Source organism: Xyrauchen texanus, chromosome 4, assembly GCF_025860055.1.
Source record: "Xyrauchen texanus isolate HMW12.3.18 chromosome 4, RBS_HiC_50CHRs, whole genome shotgun sequence".
Lineage (NCBI taxonomy): Eukaryota > Metazoa > Chordata > Actinopteri > Cypriniformes > Catostomidae > Xyrauchen > Xyrauchen texanus.
The window spans coordinates 33,526,274-33,544,833 of record NC_068279.1 but is presented as its reverse complement, the minus strand read 5'-3'; the positions used below and the strand labels follow the sequence as shown (position 1 = coordinate 33,544,833).

The 18,560-nt window shown below is 35.5% G+C and overlaps 1 protein-coding gene across 1 annotated transcript in view; it reads right to left on the bottom strand.

Annotated features, from left to right (window-relative positions):
- Positions 1-2,167: 2,167 nt before the first annotated feature.
- The window catches only part of LOC127643044 (versican core protein-like), a 39,955-nt gene continuing 23,562 nt past the window's right edge, over positions 2,168-18,560 (bottom strand). The window contains exons 5-11 of the mRNA XM_052125581.1: positions 17,349-17,462; positions 17,086-17,199; positions 12,596-12,754; positions 12,378-12,460; positions 7,122-7,266; positions 4,733-4,912; positions 2,168-3,940 (exon numbers count right to left, since the gene is read on the bottom strand). Coding sequence (XP_051981541.1) covers positions 3,792-3,940; positions 4,733-4,912; positions 7,122-7,266; positions 12,378-12,460; positions 12,596-12,754; positions 17,086-17,199; positions 17,349-17,462 — 944 coding nt within the window. The 3' untranslated portion in view covers positions 2,168-3,791. The remainder of the gene's footprint in view (positions 3,941-4,732; positions 4,913-7,121; positions 7,267-12,377; positions 12,461-12,595; positions 12,755-17,085; positions 17,200-17,348; positions 17,463-18,560) is intronic.

The following is an 18,560-nucleotide window of genomic DNA, read 5'->3' as shown; positions in this document are numbered from 1 at the left end:
ACCGTCATAAGCATTGCGAGCTCTGTTGGTAGCAGATGACAGTAAACAGAGTGCAAATTCACGTTGTAGCGTGTGGCACATATAGAGGACATACTTATTTAATTAAATAGCAACCTTTTGCAGTTTAATAATTGCTTTGCGTCACGAACTCAAAACAACACAGAAACACTTCAAAATAAAAGCTCCATCAAATATCGCCACTGTACATTTATGTAATATTCACTGTACTACTACTACTACTACTACTACTACTTCTACTACTACTACTACTACTACTACTACTACTAATAATAATAATAATAATAATAATGATAAATAAGTAATTATTTTATTATACTAAAGCAGTTTCTAACATCTGTGATGCTCTGTGATGCAGCACTTTATTTGACAAAATATTTCTCCAGTGTTTGTTTTTTGATTGTGCTGTGAGGTTCTGAATATACGTAGCCTACTTAATTTGATTAAAAAAAATGTTTTATAATAATACAATATTATGTTGAAAATTATTTGTTATATTTTTATTTGATTAAAGTTTTGATGCATTCATTTATTTAAACACCATTTTGATGAAAAATGGAAATTAACCATGTCACATAATCCAAGCAAAACTGTGATCCTGCAGTTTTCATTCCAACCCCTGCTAACTTCACACCTGAATTGTTCTTGTGTTATAAAAAGATGTATCAAGGGATGACACAGAGACCCCTTTTTCTGAGAAAGGCAGTGAGCCAGAACTGCCAGGAGATGTTTAACACATATAAACATTTGTAAATTCTTTCATCTCTGTAAGTACTGTGTGAAATTATTTTATGTATTTTTTTTGTAAATGTGAGTTTTTTGTAACTAAACTCAGCATTTAATGTAACAGACATATGCTACTGTATCTTGTCTCCTTGGTACTTAAGCTTTATTTTCTGAAAATATTTAGGATGTTCAACACTTGTAGACACAAAGTGTGTGTGTGTGTGTGTGTGTGTGTGTGTGTGTGTGTGTGTGTGTGTGTGTGTGTGTACACTATAATACCAGAAAAACACCTTGTATATCATACATACCACATTTAAGTGATGGATAGGTTTAGGGGATAGAAAATACAGTATAAAAATCATTATGGAAATTCCCCATAAAACCAACATTGTGTGTGTGTGTGTGGAATATAAAACAAACAGCAGAGAACAAACCTCACAGGGTTCCTCACGGTTGTATTCTACCCTGATCTTTTCGTCTAGAAATTAATTCTAAAAAAATAGCAGATTTGCCCTAAGCTTGTTTTGATTACAGACTACACTTTTGAGTGGTTGACTTAAATTCAAATGCTTTAGAGTAATATGTTCTAAATTATGAGAGAAAGGCACTTTCTCTCACAATGTATTCAAAAAAGCAGTTTTACACCCTACAGTACATATTGTATTGCACCTTTCAAACAATGAACTAAAAAACATAGTATACCAGAACTATATAACATGATAAAATGCTGATCATCACTTTTGATTATTTCATATTTTTTTCTAAAACTGCCAATGTTCTTAAACGCAAATTCAATAGTCATCTACAATGTACTAATCTACTTTCTGTCTCATCATGGTGATTCTTCCCAATGTAGTTTGCTAACTGGAAAAACTCTCTTTTTAGATAACTTGCTCTCTGGGTGCAGACATGCTCATTAATTGTGATATTTGCACAGATGACTAAACATCTGCTTATAGATGGAGAGGTGGTGTCCTATGGTTCAGGATCTAAGCTGCTAACACAAAGGTTGGTGGTTGAGTCCTGCTATTAACCCCCAACATGCTGTGACAATGTGCGGAGCCTACATTTTCATGTTGCCTCTCTGTTGCATTCAACTAAAAGATGGTATAACTCTTTATTTCCTGCAACCATGTTCGAGATTGCATATGAAACATGCATATCTTGTTTATTTTAGCTCTTTTAACAATGGCACAATTAATTTTTGAGTGAAATCCATTAGCATTTAAAATACAGCTGCACAAAACATTATAATTGTATATCAAACCCGTTCATCTGGCAGATGTTTTGAATGTTCTTTTGTTAGTGAAATTACACCATCTGGTGGTCTTTTTTAGGCATTACTACTTATGAACTGTACAGTTAAACTTGCTTTCACTAAAAACATTAAAATGTTACATCCAGTGAAGTTTTGTACCTACAGTGTAATTTATTCATGAGACAGTGTATTTTATTGCTATTATATTACATTTGTTTTTCAATTTAAAAAAGTTCCACTGACATTGCATGAACAATACTAACATGCCTCAAAGTGTCAATTTTTGGTGTATCATTAAGCCTTTTTCCCCACCACAGAAACCAAAACGTTACTCCAATTTAGAAGAGAAAAATATCAGGAATGCAATACAATATAATAAACATTGTTTGTATCTATGGTAACACATCAAAAGCACATTCTTTACATGTTTTTCTTTTTTACCAAACATTCTTTTACAATAAACAAGTTATACTTTAAATATAAAAAAGATATGTGCACTTTCAAAAAGCAACTGACAAAACAAGACAACGCACGAAAACATTTTAAAGAACAAATGCTTGGGACTAAACAAACGTATGAGCGTCATTAATAAGTCATGAAACAACAAATTGCTGTGAGTTAAAGCTGTTAATGTGAATCCTCTTCTTTTGGTCCATCAATGTGCCCCAAATGTCATAATTAAATCTGCATCTCAAATTTGCAAGTTCCATATTACTTATATTAGTCACATCAACAAAGCTATTGACACAAACTGTCCTTTGTAGTGATGTGTTGAATTCTGACAATGTTCAGATCATTTTCTGCATGTTATATTTTAGTAAAACAAAAGACAAATAGCAGCTCAAGGAATACGTTATAGGCTATAGGCATCTTGGTAAAAACGCATTCTCTTTAAAGTACATTCTCAAGTATATTCTCTTTAAAGTAGTTTGAATTCTCCAAGAAAAACTTCATGGCTGAAATGGTTTGTAATACTTAAGTTACAACTAGATTTTGCAGACATGCGCTCTTGACATTTTCTCAAGCAACTTCTTGAGGTATCACCCTGGGACGCTTTTTAAACAGTATTGAAGGAGTTTGCATCTATGTTGGTCACTTATTGGCTGCTTTTCTTAATTATTTTGTCCAAGTCATCAATTTCAAAAACTTTATTTAATTAAATTGTATTTTTATAATTAAATAAATTAATATGTTGGCACAATAATTTTGTCTACAAAACAAATTTCAAACATTTAAGCATACGCCTTCAGATCAAAAGATTATTAAGATCATGAGAAACATTTCAGTCAAGTGTTTCAGCAGTAGTGTATATTATTTTTCTTTTGTTCAGTAAGCAGCAGAACATTTGTGTGGACCTGCTATGAAAAGAAACATACGGCAAAGTGTGAATCAGAAATGTAGAAGACCATGAATCAGATTCAAAGAGCAAAGTTTGCGATATGTCAGTACTAATTACACTATTAAAGCTCATTTACATTTGTATATGGATATTGGGTTACAGTTTATGAAGGCACTATGTATTCCCAAGTAAGCAGAAAGGGTATGGTGGAGGGTATGTCAGATAGTCTTTTTGCTTTTTCAGAGACCAGGTGAATGTGTCCTTTATGTAGTTCTGGCAAAACCATCTCTTTAAAAAAATTCCTAACAAATACTGAAAAAAAACATTAAAAATGATATTCCACTAAATGTTGACATTTTTTTCTTGTCCTTTTGATAATCTTTCAGCCATCAGGCAGGTCCACCACATGATATCAAAACACATTAGGAGCGCCTTTGCAATAGGGTTGTGTTACTGTTGCGGTGTCCAATTGTCTTTTACACCATGGCGATGGTGTCGTCTGGGTATGTCAACATACTTTTCTGCAGACCTCCTCCGATGGCTGTGAAAAACTCCATATGTCTGATATATTTTTGTATATGTTCTTTGGAAGTCAGAGGCTGGAAAGGAAATACAGGTTCATTATGTTATAATTAAGCCATATGAATGATCAGAATACAAAAAATGTATGTCAAATTATGAACTGTTAACCTCTTTATCAGTGGTATTCAACATTTTTCTGGCCAAGGATCCCTTTGAAGATAGAGTGACATACCAGGGACCCTATTACATTGTATACTATACTATAATATGCTATGCTATGCTATACTATACTATACATTGATGATGTTCAGAGCCATATGCTTGAACATTGGTAGGGACAATGAAACTTTAGCTTCTTAAGTTAACACAAAAATGTGTTATAATTATCTAAAAAAATATATTTTTTATCAAACACTAATTGGCAGACCCCCGCAATACCACCAAAGACCCCCTAGGGGGACTCTTATGTTGAAGACATGTGCTGTATGTTGCATATATAATTATATTCCAGTTGCACAGGTATCAATTTAATATGAGCTATTATGGACCCACAAAATAATATTCTTTAAAATATGTTGGTCAGAATGATCATTCAAAGCTCTGTTAGGGTTGTTTCTTCATTAAACTTTTTGGTAGCACTTTTTTCATCACTATTCTAATTTGAAATACTATATAATTACAACAACTACATTAATTACTATGTACAAACCCTAAATCTAATCCCAGCCCTAAACGTAACTCATACTAAGTACATGTAGTTATTCATATTACTCTCTCATATAACTTTCTTGGGTAAGTACACATACTGTAAAATAAAATGCAACTAACTTCTTTTGTAGGGTTGTGTAGGATTTTCACACAATACTTACGACTCATGCAGGAAATCCTGGGTAAATCCCATGAGCCATCTCCTCTGCAGCGAATGGTCGGAACATGTCTTTGGATGAAGCCATCTATGCACTGGTACCTGATCAGGGAGTTGATCTCATAGCGTGGACGCAGCCCAAATGTGCGTGCATTATGGACAAGAGGAGGCTGACTGCAGGATACTGTTAAGAATGACAAGAAGTACCATTAGTAATGTAGTACAGAATTTGAAACGTATACATTTTAACAGTTTTAACTTTTAACAGTTAAAGCATTTCAGACATGTACTAAACAACTACTTTTAATCAGTTTATTATATCAACTGCCATGGATATACAGTGGGGCTTAAATGTCAACACTGAAAATCTAGAATTCAAAATCTGATTCATATCTGGAGATAAGCAGAAAGTAAGTATTATTATTAAAAAATCAATAAAAGTTATGACATAAAATACATTACAAATATTTAAGATTCTGCACTATTTCTAGGTCACAAATCAAATAACCATATTTGTACAATTGACCTTGTTCATTTTTTTTTATAAGAAAGGCCAGATTTCCATGTTCCACTGAAGCACACAAGATGCTCTTTGGAACATTCTCAAATCATGCTGGGATAACTTGGATCATCACGTTTTGAACAAACTTGTGGAGTTCATGCCAGCTTGAGTGCACGCTGTCATAAAAGAAAAAGGAGGACTTAACAAATACTAAGAAATTATGAATTTTGTTTAATCCAACTTTTATGCAGATAATATAGGTAAACAAAATTAAACAAATACATTAAAAAAACATCTTTCACAAGCTAGCTCAGACATTTTAAACTCCACTGCACCTTGCCTTGGGTGCAATCATCCAAAGTTTAGAGTCAGCATAAAAGTTGTGACTGACTTCCATATTGTGATGTATTTCTGAGTGAAACAGCTCATCGAACAAGAAAAAATTATGGGGCAGCGATTTGAGTTTATCCATTGGATGTTGATTGGATTATGAAAATATGAATGTTGCATAGTGAACAGAGGCAGATCTGAATGCGAGTTTGCAGTGGACACACACACCTCTACCACCTTGACCAGAGCCAGTTATCAGTGAAATTGAGCAGTAATCTCAACACATTTATGATCAAACTGACAACATAAATGAACATGCACATTGCGGTATTTGCTTATGAAGAGGCGGTAGCCGTTCAAAAACGAGTGAGTTAAATAAAACCATAACGTTTTGAATCACAATACACTAGGTTAAGTATAAAGGAAAAATAAAACACTTACTTGCGCTGTGCATCCCAAGATAGCTGCATTAAAAATAGAAATAAACTCTAGAGGCATCCGAAGTGTTTTATTCATTAGTGATCACCTCAGCATTTCAGGCGTGAAATGTCTCAAACACAACCACGAATTCTCCATTATTCTTCCTCATTCGAAATGTAAATTCAAGCTAGTTGACCCGTAACCAAGGAAGTTTTGGTTAAGGAATGATAGTTTTGAAGGTTAACAGCTGAAAATACACATTGCCAAACAACATTTTCACCAATATGCAATTGATGCTTTGTTCAACTTTACGCAAGGTTGTGGTATTTATTTATCAATTTTTTTGATTTTCTTCTGTTTTCCTCCCCAATTTGGCATGCCAAATTCCCAATTCTAGATCCTTGTGGTGGCGTAGTGACTCGCCTCAATCCAGGTGGCAAGGTCGAATCTCAGTTGCCTCCATGTCTGAGACTGTCAATCCGCGCATCTTAAATGTTGAGTGTGTTACCGCAAATATCTTAGCGCATGTGGAAGCTTCACTCTATTCTCCGTGGCATCCACACACAACTCACTACGTGCCCCACCGAGCGCGAACCATATTATATTGACCACAAGGAGGCTAACCCACCGTGACTCTACCCACCCTAGCAAGTGGGCCAATTGGTTGTTAAGAGGCCTGACTGGAGTCACTCAGCACATCCTGGATTCGAACTTGCGACTCCAGGTGTGGTAGTCCGCGTCTTTACTTGCTGAGCCACCCAGGCCACAGATTTTTGTATTTATAAGAAAGGGGCAGGGTTTAAGCGAACTAAATGATTCGAGAAATCCTGCATACATTACCAGAGAAGTTGAGTTATGAAACTTATTAAAGATTACGAGGTCAAAAAAATATTAAAACAATAAAACATATGCATGGATGAATCATTCACAATAAGATCAATAACATGTATTTAGAAAATAGATAGGGTGGATTTTCATTTCATTCTGAATTTAAAGGATATAATCAAAAACTTACAGCTACAAAAATGAACTGTTTTGTCCAAATACCATTGGGGGATTTTAGACTGAAAATAAATGTAATACTAACTATTCATGACCCATTTTTCTATAAATGTTCCTCATCCAGGTGCTGAAAGCTCACCTGTGCCTTTCTTACAGGTGAAGGTAAGGTAGTAGTTGCAGGGTACGTCATTCCACTGACCGTCCTCGTGCCAGATCATAACCACACAGTCCTCCCCCGAGGAGAAGAAACTGTCTGGCTGGCTTGGTCTCCAGTTCTCATATTGCTGTAGGAGAAGATTATAAATATAGCTGAAAGTGGTAGTATGTAACAAGAAATCATACACAATAGAGTATACTCCTGGACAGTTTGCTGTGGCATAAAATTTATTTGACACTTTATCATGGCTGCACCATTTAAATATATTGTACACTTGGCAACTTTGTGTTCATATAAGTGATATATTATGTGTTCAATATATTGAACATTTGTAGTGCACTGTGTGAATTACTAAAGCCATCATGTGTTCAGAACGATTTGCAATGGAGTCAATACAATGATAAAGTCACCATCCAGAAGGGAGCGCTATCTCCTTACATCATCATGCAATAGTTTGGAGGAGCAACTTGCAACTCAGTCTCACAGAATACTCCAAAACAAATATTTGATTTAGTGGTCATATTTGATTTATCATAGTCATGCCACCAAATTTTTACTATGCAACTTGTAAACGGCTCTGCAGGTAAACACATTCCAGCCCAGAAGTGTATGAAAACGGTCACAAAAAAGTGCCATGATGTGCCATTTATTCTCTTTACTTGTACCATGGTAGTACTACAGTACTTTTTGAAGAAACTTGGAGTAACATGAAAATAAAGTCTTGAATTGAAGTTGGTAGTTCAGTACCAAGGCATATCAGTTGCTAAAATAGCCTTGAATTAACATATGATAGGCTACAATAACTGCACCATGGTAACATCAGTTAACACAATAATTGACAGTATATTTTTGGTACAACTTTTCAGCAATGTTTTTGTTTTAAAATTGCATATAACTATCTGTGTTAACTTTTCAAATTTATAAATAATATGTAGTAGCTTAGGTGAAGCAAGCTATGTTTGCCAGTAGTGTAACTAGCTACTTTCTCTAAGTATGGATTTCAGCATTTCAGTTTTAGTTTTACTAAATGTCGACTAAAATGCAACATGAAGCATTTACATGTTTACATATATGTTTATATATTTATGTTTATATTTATATGTATAAATATTGGGGGGTGGAACTTGCTTGTTTTGATTATAGGGGTGGGTTACCTCCCCCCATCCCCCCTGGAATCTTTGCCTTATTTTTCAGCATGACAAGGACACTGCCATTATCCTCTCTGAATGTAGACCTCTTCTGGTATAAGCCACTGCCAGCTATTATGTTGCTCGATATTGCATCTTACAATATATGTCATCATATTATTAACATTAATTATTATTTTAAAAACACATTGGTTTGTAGCGCAAATAGTTTTACTGTTTATCCCATTTTTATATCGTTTCATCACACACTGTTGCACAGACAAAATGAATGTGAGATCAGGCGCTGATCAACTTTTGAAATAAATGAATAAATAAAAAAGGCAACATCAGAGAATTTGCAGATAAATATGAATAGATGTTTACATGCAGACATTAAAAACCTGCATCTTCACGCTCTTTACTTTGCTGTCAATGACAGCAGAACTTTGTCACAACTGACGGAAATGCAGCCACATTCTTCCTTCTGCATCGCAAATTTAGGTGTGCTTTATTTAAAAACTTTCATAGTTTTACAGTCAACATTATGTCACAAGCCTATCTCACCCAAACCCCTTCCCCAACACTTCATGGAACCCACCCAGTTCGAAACAGTCTAACCAGGGCTATTAACCAGTTTACCATTTCAAGCCAAGGTAACACACAAATATTCCATAACCAGCCAAACCAACACGACAAACTTTTTTCATTGACATCCTTTGTTCCAAACTATTCTATCCCAGAGCACCACATGGCCCAGGTATGAATGCACCTGCCATCTTTATCTGCTTTAAAAGAATGCTCTCAGAGAGGAAACAGCAATAGAAAAAGACCAACCTATGAAGAAAGGAACTAATAAACCCACTAAAGCACACAGCAGCTATATAGCTTTAAACTATTGTGGAACTTTTCCAGATCCTATGTTGGACTCAGACTCTTACACGGTTGTGTATAATTCTGACAGTGTATTACTTTAAGGGTATTAATATTACTTCTTAATTTTAATGTCTAACTGTGATGTTTTTATCCATGATATATAATTCTGAAATTAAAACTATGAACACCTGTACACCACTAGCGTTTCCTGGGAGTACGCAAGGAGGCAGTGTTTCCTCAAAACAAATTAACGACTGTACATAATAAAACAAATAAATAATGCGAGATATGAGCTCAGAAAATGTCATATTTTTTAAGTTACTCTGTGAAAAAGCGGCACCCAGTGGATGAGTTTCATGAGTTGCAGCGTCTCTCAAGCCTCCCTTCAGCTCACTGTAAAAGTCATATGTCTAATACGTTGTCAATCAATCAATTCGCTAAACCCCACCTCTCTTGCTCGTATCCGCAGATCGCTATGAATTTGGACAAAATGAAGTAAGTGGTGAAACTATTTGCACAGAAAACAACTAACCGACACGGACAATAGCACTTTTTGTTACAGTCCAAATGAAAATGGACTTGAAACATGAAATGGTGTGCTTGTGAGCCCCTTGAGCGCTTGCTCTTAAATGTGAAGCTCGTGCCTTCATGAAACCTGCGCTGTTTACCAAGGAGTAGATGACAAAAAAAGCACAGACTATAAAATAATATACGAACAGGGATATGTACATAAAAATATGCTTCTTAGAATGCACAACATGACAAACCATGAGGTGGATGGGCTACAACAGCAGAAGACCATGTTAGGCACTTTATTAGGACCATAGTGTTCCTGATATAGTTCTTGTTGTATGTAAATGCCAAATTTAGAGCCTGTGGTGAGGGCAAAGTTTGAATAGCAGTGCCCTCTGTGTTTCGATATGTCAGCTGAGCGGTGTGGCATGAAAAAACATCTTTAATGGGGTTTATGTGGTTGCAATCTCCCATGAAATCCTGTGGAAGTTGTTCTATGCTCAAAGCATGCTTTGCCCAACAACATGTCCTGTTATTATAATCTAGCAAAAGGAATGTGCGTTTTCTGCTTAACAACTAAAGTAATGCAGTTTTTGTCCCTCTGGACAACTCCCATTGCACATACTTAAGTATATGAACACAAGCATAAACACCCCCAAATACAGGAACTTGTCTGTATACAGAGGACATTAATGGTTGCAAACTCCAGTGGGTATGAGTGTTTATAGCCACTTGGTCACAGACACACGCTCATATTAGAACTGAATTATCTGTAGTGCACCTCGCCCCAAGTGCTGCTCATATATTCTCTTCCATTGCCTGTCCACACCTGTCAGCTTTCTCTCCCCTTCTTCACTCATTTTATACTTCAGCCCTGAGAGTACTTCCACAGATGAAAACTCTTATCTTCTGCCTTCAAGGATTTTTCTAGTGCTTCCCTCCAAAGTGTTGCTGTTATCTTTGAAGTTAGAGCCCAGTCAGAACCAAATGACTTCAAGGTGTAATTAGCCTTTTTCTTGTTCAATGGAGGAAGACATGAGAATGACCAGGGAGCATGTGTGTCCTATTGTCATTGGTTTTACAACATGGATAATTCATTACATGTTATGAGAAACCTGATTGCTGGGGTAAAATATTCAACAAGTTAATTTTTTCTGTATTAATAATTTACTTCACATTCTGTCACTACTCACCAACCTGTTTCATGTTGTATGTGTTAGATTCGTTTTATGTTTAGAATAGTAATAAAGTCTGTATTCAAAGATAATTTGGTATATTTTGATAAACAGTCTCATCCCTGTTTATGAAAGATTTAGCTTCAAAACTATACCTAAATATGAGTACTGTTATTTTCAATAAGCCATGAGAATAATATCACTCCAATAAGTGAATTAATCATAATTCCCTTATTAAAGCTAATTAATTACAATAGAAATTGTGAGTGGATACAACGAGATTTTAATGGTGGAGAATTTGACTAATTTAGTTATTTGTAATTTATCTCATTTTTAATGGTTGGCGAACAGGACTAATTCCATTATATATTTCATTACATAATAATGTTGAATAAGGACAGTTTACTTTAATTCCTAGCTCACACATACTGTTCCTACATAAAATGGTGGATAATTGTGGCACTTTAATCCATACTGTGTACATTTATACTACCAAATTTCCTACACAGATTAAGACTCTAGCTCAACTACGCAAAGACCTGCTGTAGCTCAATTATAACTGTGCATGTAAACATATTGAATGTATATTTACACACCAGCTAAAAATCCTTTTTAATGGATAGTTTTTCAAAGATAATATGCAAATGTCTCCAAAGAACATGATGTGTCCTTCAAACATCATGTAAAGTACCAATAAACAAAAGATCTACGTTATATATTATTTGATTATAGGGTACAGCAGGGCTAAAGTCTCTCTGGGGTTAAAGGCTCCTTTGACAAAACACTAAATACCCACAAAAACACCCACAGCACTTTCCTAAACACCTGTTTGTAACTATGCACTGCAAAATTGTCCTGTTATATGAGATCACTTTGTGATGTCTAAAGGTTGATTGTCAGGCAATTTGATCTAATATTTAAGAATTGTTTTAAATATTGCAAATTTATATAGCTAATCAAAATCCCTGAATTTGTCATTTTCAATTTTGTTTAAGGTTATTATATGAACAAATAAATGAATACAACATGTCCAATAAGAGATAGGATAGTATTTGTGGTAAAAAGCCCCTTGTTGCAGGGGTTAATGGTCCCTATAAAACACATTGTTTTTCGTAAGTGGAGGGGAAAGATTTGATATGAAGAATGTTCAAAGTGGGCTCACATTTACTGATCCAAACAAAATGAAGATTCACTTGTTTATAGAATCCTTGAGATGTGAAGAAATGTCAAATGTGATTGAAATGAATTATGCACCCTTTTCTGAAATGGTTATTTTGAATAAGCATTAAAAAGCATCTTGCTCTCTTGAAAGTTTTTAAAGTTGACAAATTGCACCCTAAAATTATTGCCCCTGGTATCTACACTAAATCAAAATACCCCACCCCCAGAGGCCTTTTACCCAAAGTGAGGGATCCTTTTACCCCATGTGTGGGGAAAAACAGGTGTTTAAGAAATTTCTGTTGTATTTTTGTTGCTATTTATTATCTTTCACATTTATGGAAAATATATTTTGAGAAGCTGAATGTGTAAGTTTTGAAGAATTCTCTTACCACAACACTACCATCTGTCCACCGGAAATCATTCTCAAACATTTTATCATTCAGACCAATCCACTGATAGTCATTGCTGAGGCCTACAAGAGGAGAAAGACACAGGTAAATTCCTCAGCTATAAGGAACCCTTTATAAGTGTTAAAAATGTCAGACATTTATTTTCTTATACAGCACAGAATCAAAAGGAACCATAACTTGATTCATTGGATACTCACGGTTGATGTACTGCTGCTCATCATGGGACAGGATACTAGCAAGGTGTGCACCCTGTAGACGACACTCATGTTCAGCTGTGTCCCAGTTACGGCGATAAGGAAAGTATTTGTAGCAGTGGCCCTGGAACTTGTGCCAGCCATAGTTGCATGTTTCAGTGTCTGTGAAAAAAGTATGCATGTGTACATTACTGTTGATGTACTACACTTGAATTAAACTGAGACACTGAAAATGAGATAATGCTGTTGCAAAAAATGAAAAAACAAAACAAAACAAAAACATGTTGTTTAATGTATGTTAATGTTAATGTACCGTTGGTTTTACAAATTCTGCCGAGAGTCTGCTGTTATCAAGAAAAAAGGCTAATACAATTTGTTCAGGGACAGGACAGCTGGCCTTTAATTTCAAGTGAGAATGATTCACACTTAAACTGGATCCGAGGGAATAAGATATAACTCCCTTTCAACCATTACAAATTACGCATCAGTTAAATTAGATCACTTAGAGCAAAAGCTGCACCCATTCGTCCATCAAACAGTGCCAGGTAGCCAATTCATTCAGCATAACAATGCTTTTGGGCTGTGGATAGGATTAAAGTGCTATATAAGGCATTGTTCAGGGAAAGGTATTGGAGTAAAGAAGGTTGTAAAACAAATAGTAATTTACATGGCTTTAACCCTTTTGGAGGACTTCAAAGCATATTGACATAGAAGTGGGCTATTTGTTCTGTTGACAATGGCTGGTATTCAAACTGTATCAACATCAAATATTTGTGCAGAGTTTAAAGATCAGCATTTGAATCTATGAGTACATTAAATTTGCAAATTATGTTTCTTATCAGTCACAATAACTGTAAGTGGACCAGCCCTGCATTGCTCTAAGTCAGGCTGATAGCTTTGATTGCTTGTTTGAAATAACTGTGATTAAAGCAGACTTGCCCTGACAGAACCACTAATTGGGGGGGATCTCTAAACCTTCTGCAGTTTATAAGACAGGAGAAACAAAGAGTCAGGTCAAAACATGTCTGTGGCCGGAACACTGCCATCGCTGAATCAGCTGATCAGTGGGAGAGCAAGATAAGGGGCAGCCGGAGACGCACGCGGCTGGGTTGTGTGTGACTGTTTGTCTTATGTTTTATGTTGTTTTAAGTTGAGTTTACATTAAACCTTACGTTTACTGCTCAGCCGGTTCCTGCCTCCTCCTTGAACTGTTACATTGTCACTACAGTTCAAACAACATTTTAAGTCATAAACTGTCATGTTTGTGTGAAATATCCCTTTAAACGTATTATTAAAAGTTAAATATCAAAGATGCAAATACATGATCCAAAGTTGACTTGTGACTTGACAAATCCCAAAGTATTCCTTAAATGATCTTGGATGCTATTTCGTATTGTAGTATTCAGTTTGTTGTTGTTGTTGTTTTGGATATTTCTGTGTAGTGTGGGTACAATAATGCAGTAGACCAGTCTTGTAGTGCTTGAGCCCAGACCATATATTTCATGGTCTTTTTTTTTTTTTTGACTCAGTCTTGACTCGTTGTCAAACAAGCGTGGACTCAGACTAAACCCCGAGTCCAGTCGAGTCTCTTTTTAAAAAATATACAGTGAAAGCTTAAATTTATCTGACAAAAATATTGACAGACAATATCAGAGATCTTGACGTGTGTCCCGCATTTCAGTCTGCTGTGTAAAATCAGAACCAGAAATGACCAATTCACAAATAAATCATTCTATTGAGTCAGTCATTTCAGCAAATTGGCCAAACACATTAGCAAAATGGTCTGAATCGATTGGCTATTCAGTCCGATTAGTTCAGACTGCTATCTCACTGAATAATTTGCAGCAGCTTCTCACTCACTAAAAAAGCATCAGGATATTTTAGAGAATGGAAAACAAACTAATCGTTGGATAAAGTGAATATTTACCTACACTGAACAAAAGGCTGCTTTTTTGGGAGGTAACTTTGAGAAACTTTCATTGGTGCTGTGTCTAATAAGGGGCTGTTCACGCCAAAGGGTTTGCTGCATCCACACATGCTGTTTTTCAGTTGTTTTTCTGTATCCGTTGTAAACATGCTAAACGGATGTCTTTGACCGTTGCATTACGTACCGCTGTGTTTTTGGCTTCTTGTGCAGGAGATCCACTCCTTGTAAGTTATTTTGTCAAGTTGAAAAGAACATCAACTGTTAATAACGTGTCTCAATACACTTGTTTTATACTCTTTTCCCTGATAGCACACGTACAACACCCAGACATATATTTGATGTGTGTTTACATCTGGAAGACGTCTATTTTATGTTGTTTGCTTTTCTGCAATACATCTATAAGACGCATGTCAATAAGTATGTCTTGGATGTCAATAAGACATTTTGCAAATGTCTTTGAGACGTTTATGATTTAGAATGATTGTACAGCTGATATTTTTAAGATGTTTAACAGATGTTAGATACTTTCCAGATAAAAAGATCTAAAACCGACATCTCTGAGAAATACGTGTGCTATCTGGGTTTGTAGCACTGCGTTGGTCTGAACGGCCATTAGTTAGGTAGAAATGCTTTAGCTACTAGTTACATGAATGCTACAAATACTTAAGAAAATGAAAAAAACTTCTCTCAGTGTCATCACCCGAGATGAAATCTTGCATGCAAAAATAAGCAAAATTGCGATTAGAAATGAATAAAATATAGTAGTGCAATTGAAGAAATTGTTAATAATTTGAATGTAAATGTTTATAATCACTTTTTGCGTAAACATCATCATATTCAATAAATTATTGTTTGGTTTTTAGGCCCATTTAAGTTATAGTACAGTAATACTGTATTTTGTAAAGCAGAAATGTTTACTTTAATTGAATGGAATATAATAGTATACAGACGCAAGCTGGTAATTTGTATTGCCATGCTGAGCCATACAGGCACATTGAACCTTTAATTCAATTTTTTCACTGACATTTTGTTAACACTGACATGTCGTAATTGTAATACATATTTGTTCACTTAACCTAGGACGTGTCATATATTACATTTGTATTCTAAACTGGTAATATTGTTTAACCAACATAAGCTTAAGGAAATAATAAATTAGGATTATTTGATACATGCGCCTAGAGTCAATAGTTCTTTAAATTATACATTTAATACATTCATAAAAAACTCTTGTCTTAGACTCAGCCTTTACTGGTCTTGGTCTCAACATGGACTCAGCCCACTCCAGTCTTGTTCTTAACAGGTGTACTCAAATGAGCTGTGAGAAAAAGGTATCCTCTTAAACTGAAAAGATAATTTTATGTCAGTTTACTCATGCAATGTTTTTAGAACACACCAAGTTTATTACGTAGAGCCTATTACCTATCTAATATCTTGTCAGATTTATCAAGCTTGTGTCTGTTAAGCACATCTGAGTATTTGTGTATAAAGAGACAGACACAGCGCATCTCAAAACAGTTTCTACAGTAGCTTTATTATAAAATGATTACTAGAGATGAAATAATTAAGGTGGTTTAAAAGCCATACATAGAATTTCTCACAGTAAAACATAAAACAAACTGCTATTACATTTTGACCAATAGGTGGTGTTGTCACAAAATGTATATTGTCAGGGCATGGCCCAATGCAAAGTTGGCATATTGCCATCAAATTCAATGATGCGTTACATGAGAACATTTTGATGTATTATAAAGCTTTTAATAATAATGTTTTGCTAGTATGGTCTGAAGATCTGACCTAATTACTATGAATGCTGTATTAAGAGTTTGAAAAATGTAGTTTTCAATGAAAATTCAAAATGGCAGAGAGAAAGTATTGCCCACCATGCTAAAATAAAACATTCAAATGCTGAAATACAGCATTTTACATCAAACTTAAAAATGGCAGATGGCCAATACCTACATTCGACACTGTATGGTCCAAGGAATCTTAAGAGACCAGTCTCATGATTTTAGGCCAAATAAAACTTGACCAGTATGTGGAGCTGTGCCAAAACTGCAGGTAACGTCATGTAATGGTTGTGATAACATATATCAAGTTTTGTTTTAATATGCCAAAGCATTGCCAAGATATAACTTCACAACCTATTTGGTGTGCTCACTGTCGAATTCGTTGAAGTGTTTTATGAGAACGGTTTTGTCAATCAAAAAACTTTTGATACATTTTGAGAATGATTCTAGATGAGTGTCCATAGATAATTTAGATAATAAACTCAGTATGTGCCAAGGAATCAGTGGAAAATGTATAAATGCATAAACAGAAGTGCAACTTTGAGTTGTTGGTGGCGCTTGATTATTGAATTTGCCACAAGCAATGTTCATACCCCCCCCCCTCTGTTAGTCAGCCAAATTTCACAACTTTTAACCATATGATTCTATAGACTGTTAAAGAATCCCAGCCAGAATTGGCAGAACAATAACAATAAGAACAATAACGGATCCAATAGGTGCCTACGCAGCAGGCAACTATTGGATCCACTTTGTTGCTTGACCCCTAATAATCTTACCTTGCTCACACAGTTTTCCTGCATAACTTGGTAGACATAGACAGGAGAAGGAGTTCAGGCCATCAATACATGTTCCTCCATTACGACATTGGTTTGCATGACATTCATCAATGTCTAATAAAATATAAATAATTAGGTAATTATTGTGAGTAAATAATGTGCTGGCGAATCTTAAGATGAAGAAGCAGGTTCAACAGTCTGTTAACGCCACAAAAGTATGTAGTTTATAAATAAATGTAACATTTAATATTTAAATTCCATACCTATTTCACAAAGTTCACCACTGTATCCAGGTGGACAGCTGCAGATCTTAGCACCACCCACTTTTACACAAGAACCTCCATTCAAGCAAACATTGTCAGAACAGGTGTGAACACCTGTGGTAAAAGACGGAGGATATAGACATGTAACTGGGCAAATACAAATGAAGTATATTGGTATAGAAAATATAAATTCCTTTTTTTACATATCATACCTGGAATGTAAAATGTCTGCTCAATCATTGTATATGCAAGTTCTGCTGTTTTATATTCCTTCTGTGTACTTGGGGGAGAGTTTTTAACTAAAGTTGCTTCAGAAACATCTTCATAAGAAGCAAATGATGCAGTCTCTCTCTGAGCTGTAGACGCTGACGATTCTTCTGTTCCCTGAACTGGAATCTCAGTCGTAGTAGATACAACTTCCTCAATCTGACCAGCTACCTCTTGTTTCCTTGAGGAGGTTTCCTTACTAACAGCCTCCATCTCAGATTCGGGTGTCAAAAGCATGGGTAAAATTGTTACAGTGGATAGAATCACTGTCTGAATCTCATCAGATGATGGGATGATGACTGAAATCTCTGAGCTGCTCACTGAGCTTCTCGTAGTTGCAGAACCTTCATATTTAGGTTGTAGGGTGGACCTGAGTCCCACATAATTTCCTTTGGGATGCATTGTATACTTAACTCTTTCAGCAGAATTTACAGGTGCATCTGTGACATTTAAAGGTTTTGTCGTGGTGTGATGCTTAATGGATGATATGGTGTTTATCTCCTCAAAAGAACCACTTGAACTATTAATGCTTGTTATACTCAATGTATTTGGTGAGCTGGTGACGGAAGTCTCACTCTCAGTTCTTGATAAACTCACAAAAGCAGTTTCTCTCTCAATGTTTGGTTGTATGGTGGTGTTGATTCCTGTATCAGTGCCAGGCTGAGTGCTGGTCTCTTTACTCAAAACTTCTATGTCTGTGCTGCCATCAATCCTAGTTGAACTTTCTTCCTCATGACTTGAGAAGGTCGCAGTTTCAGTGTAAATGTTTGGTTCTGAGGTGGTATCAAAGCTTGTCTCAAAATCAGGTGGTGACATGGTCTCAAAGCTTTCCTCACCTTCAGGTTGTGTGGTGTCATCAATGCTTGTCTCATCTTCTGTTGCTGATTCAGTTCTGTTACTGAATTCTGGTATGGATTCTACTCTGAAAGATTTAATTTTAGCTTC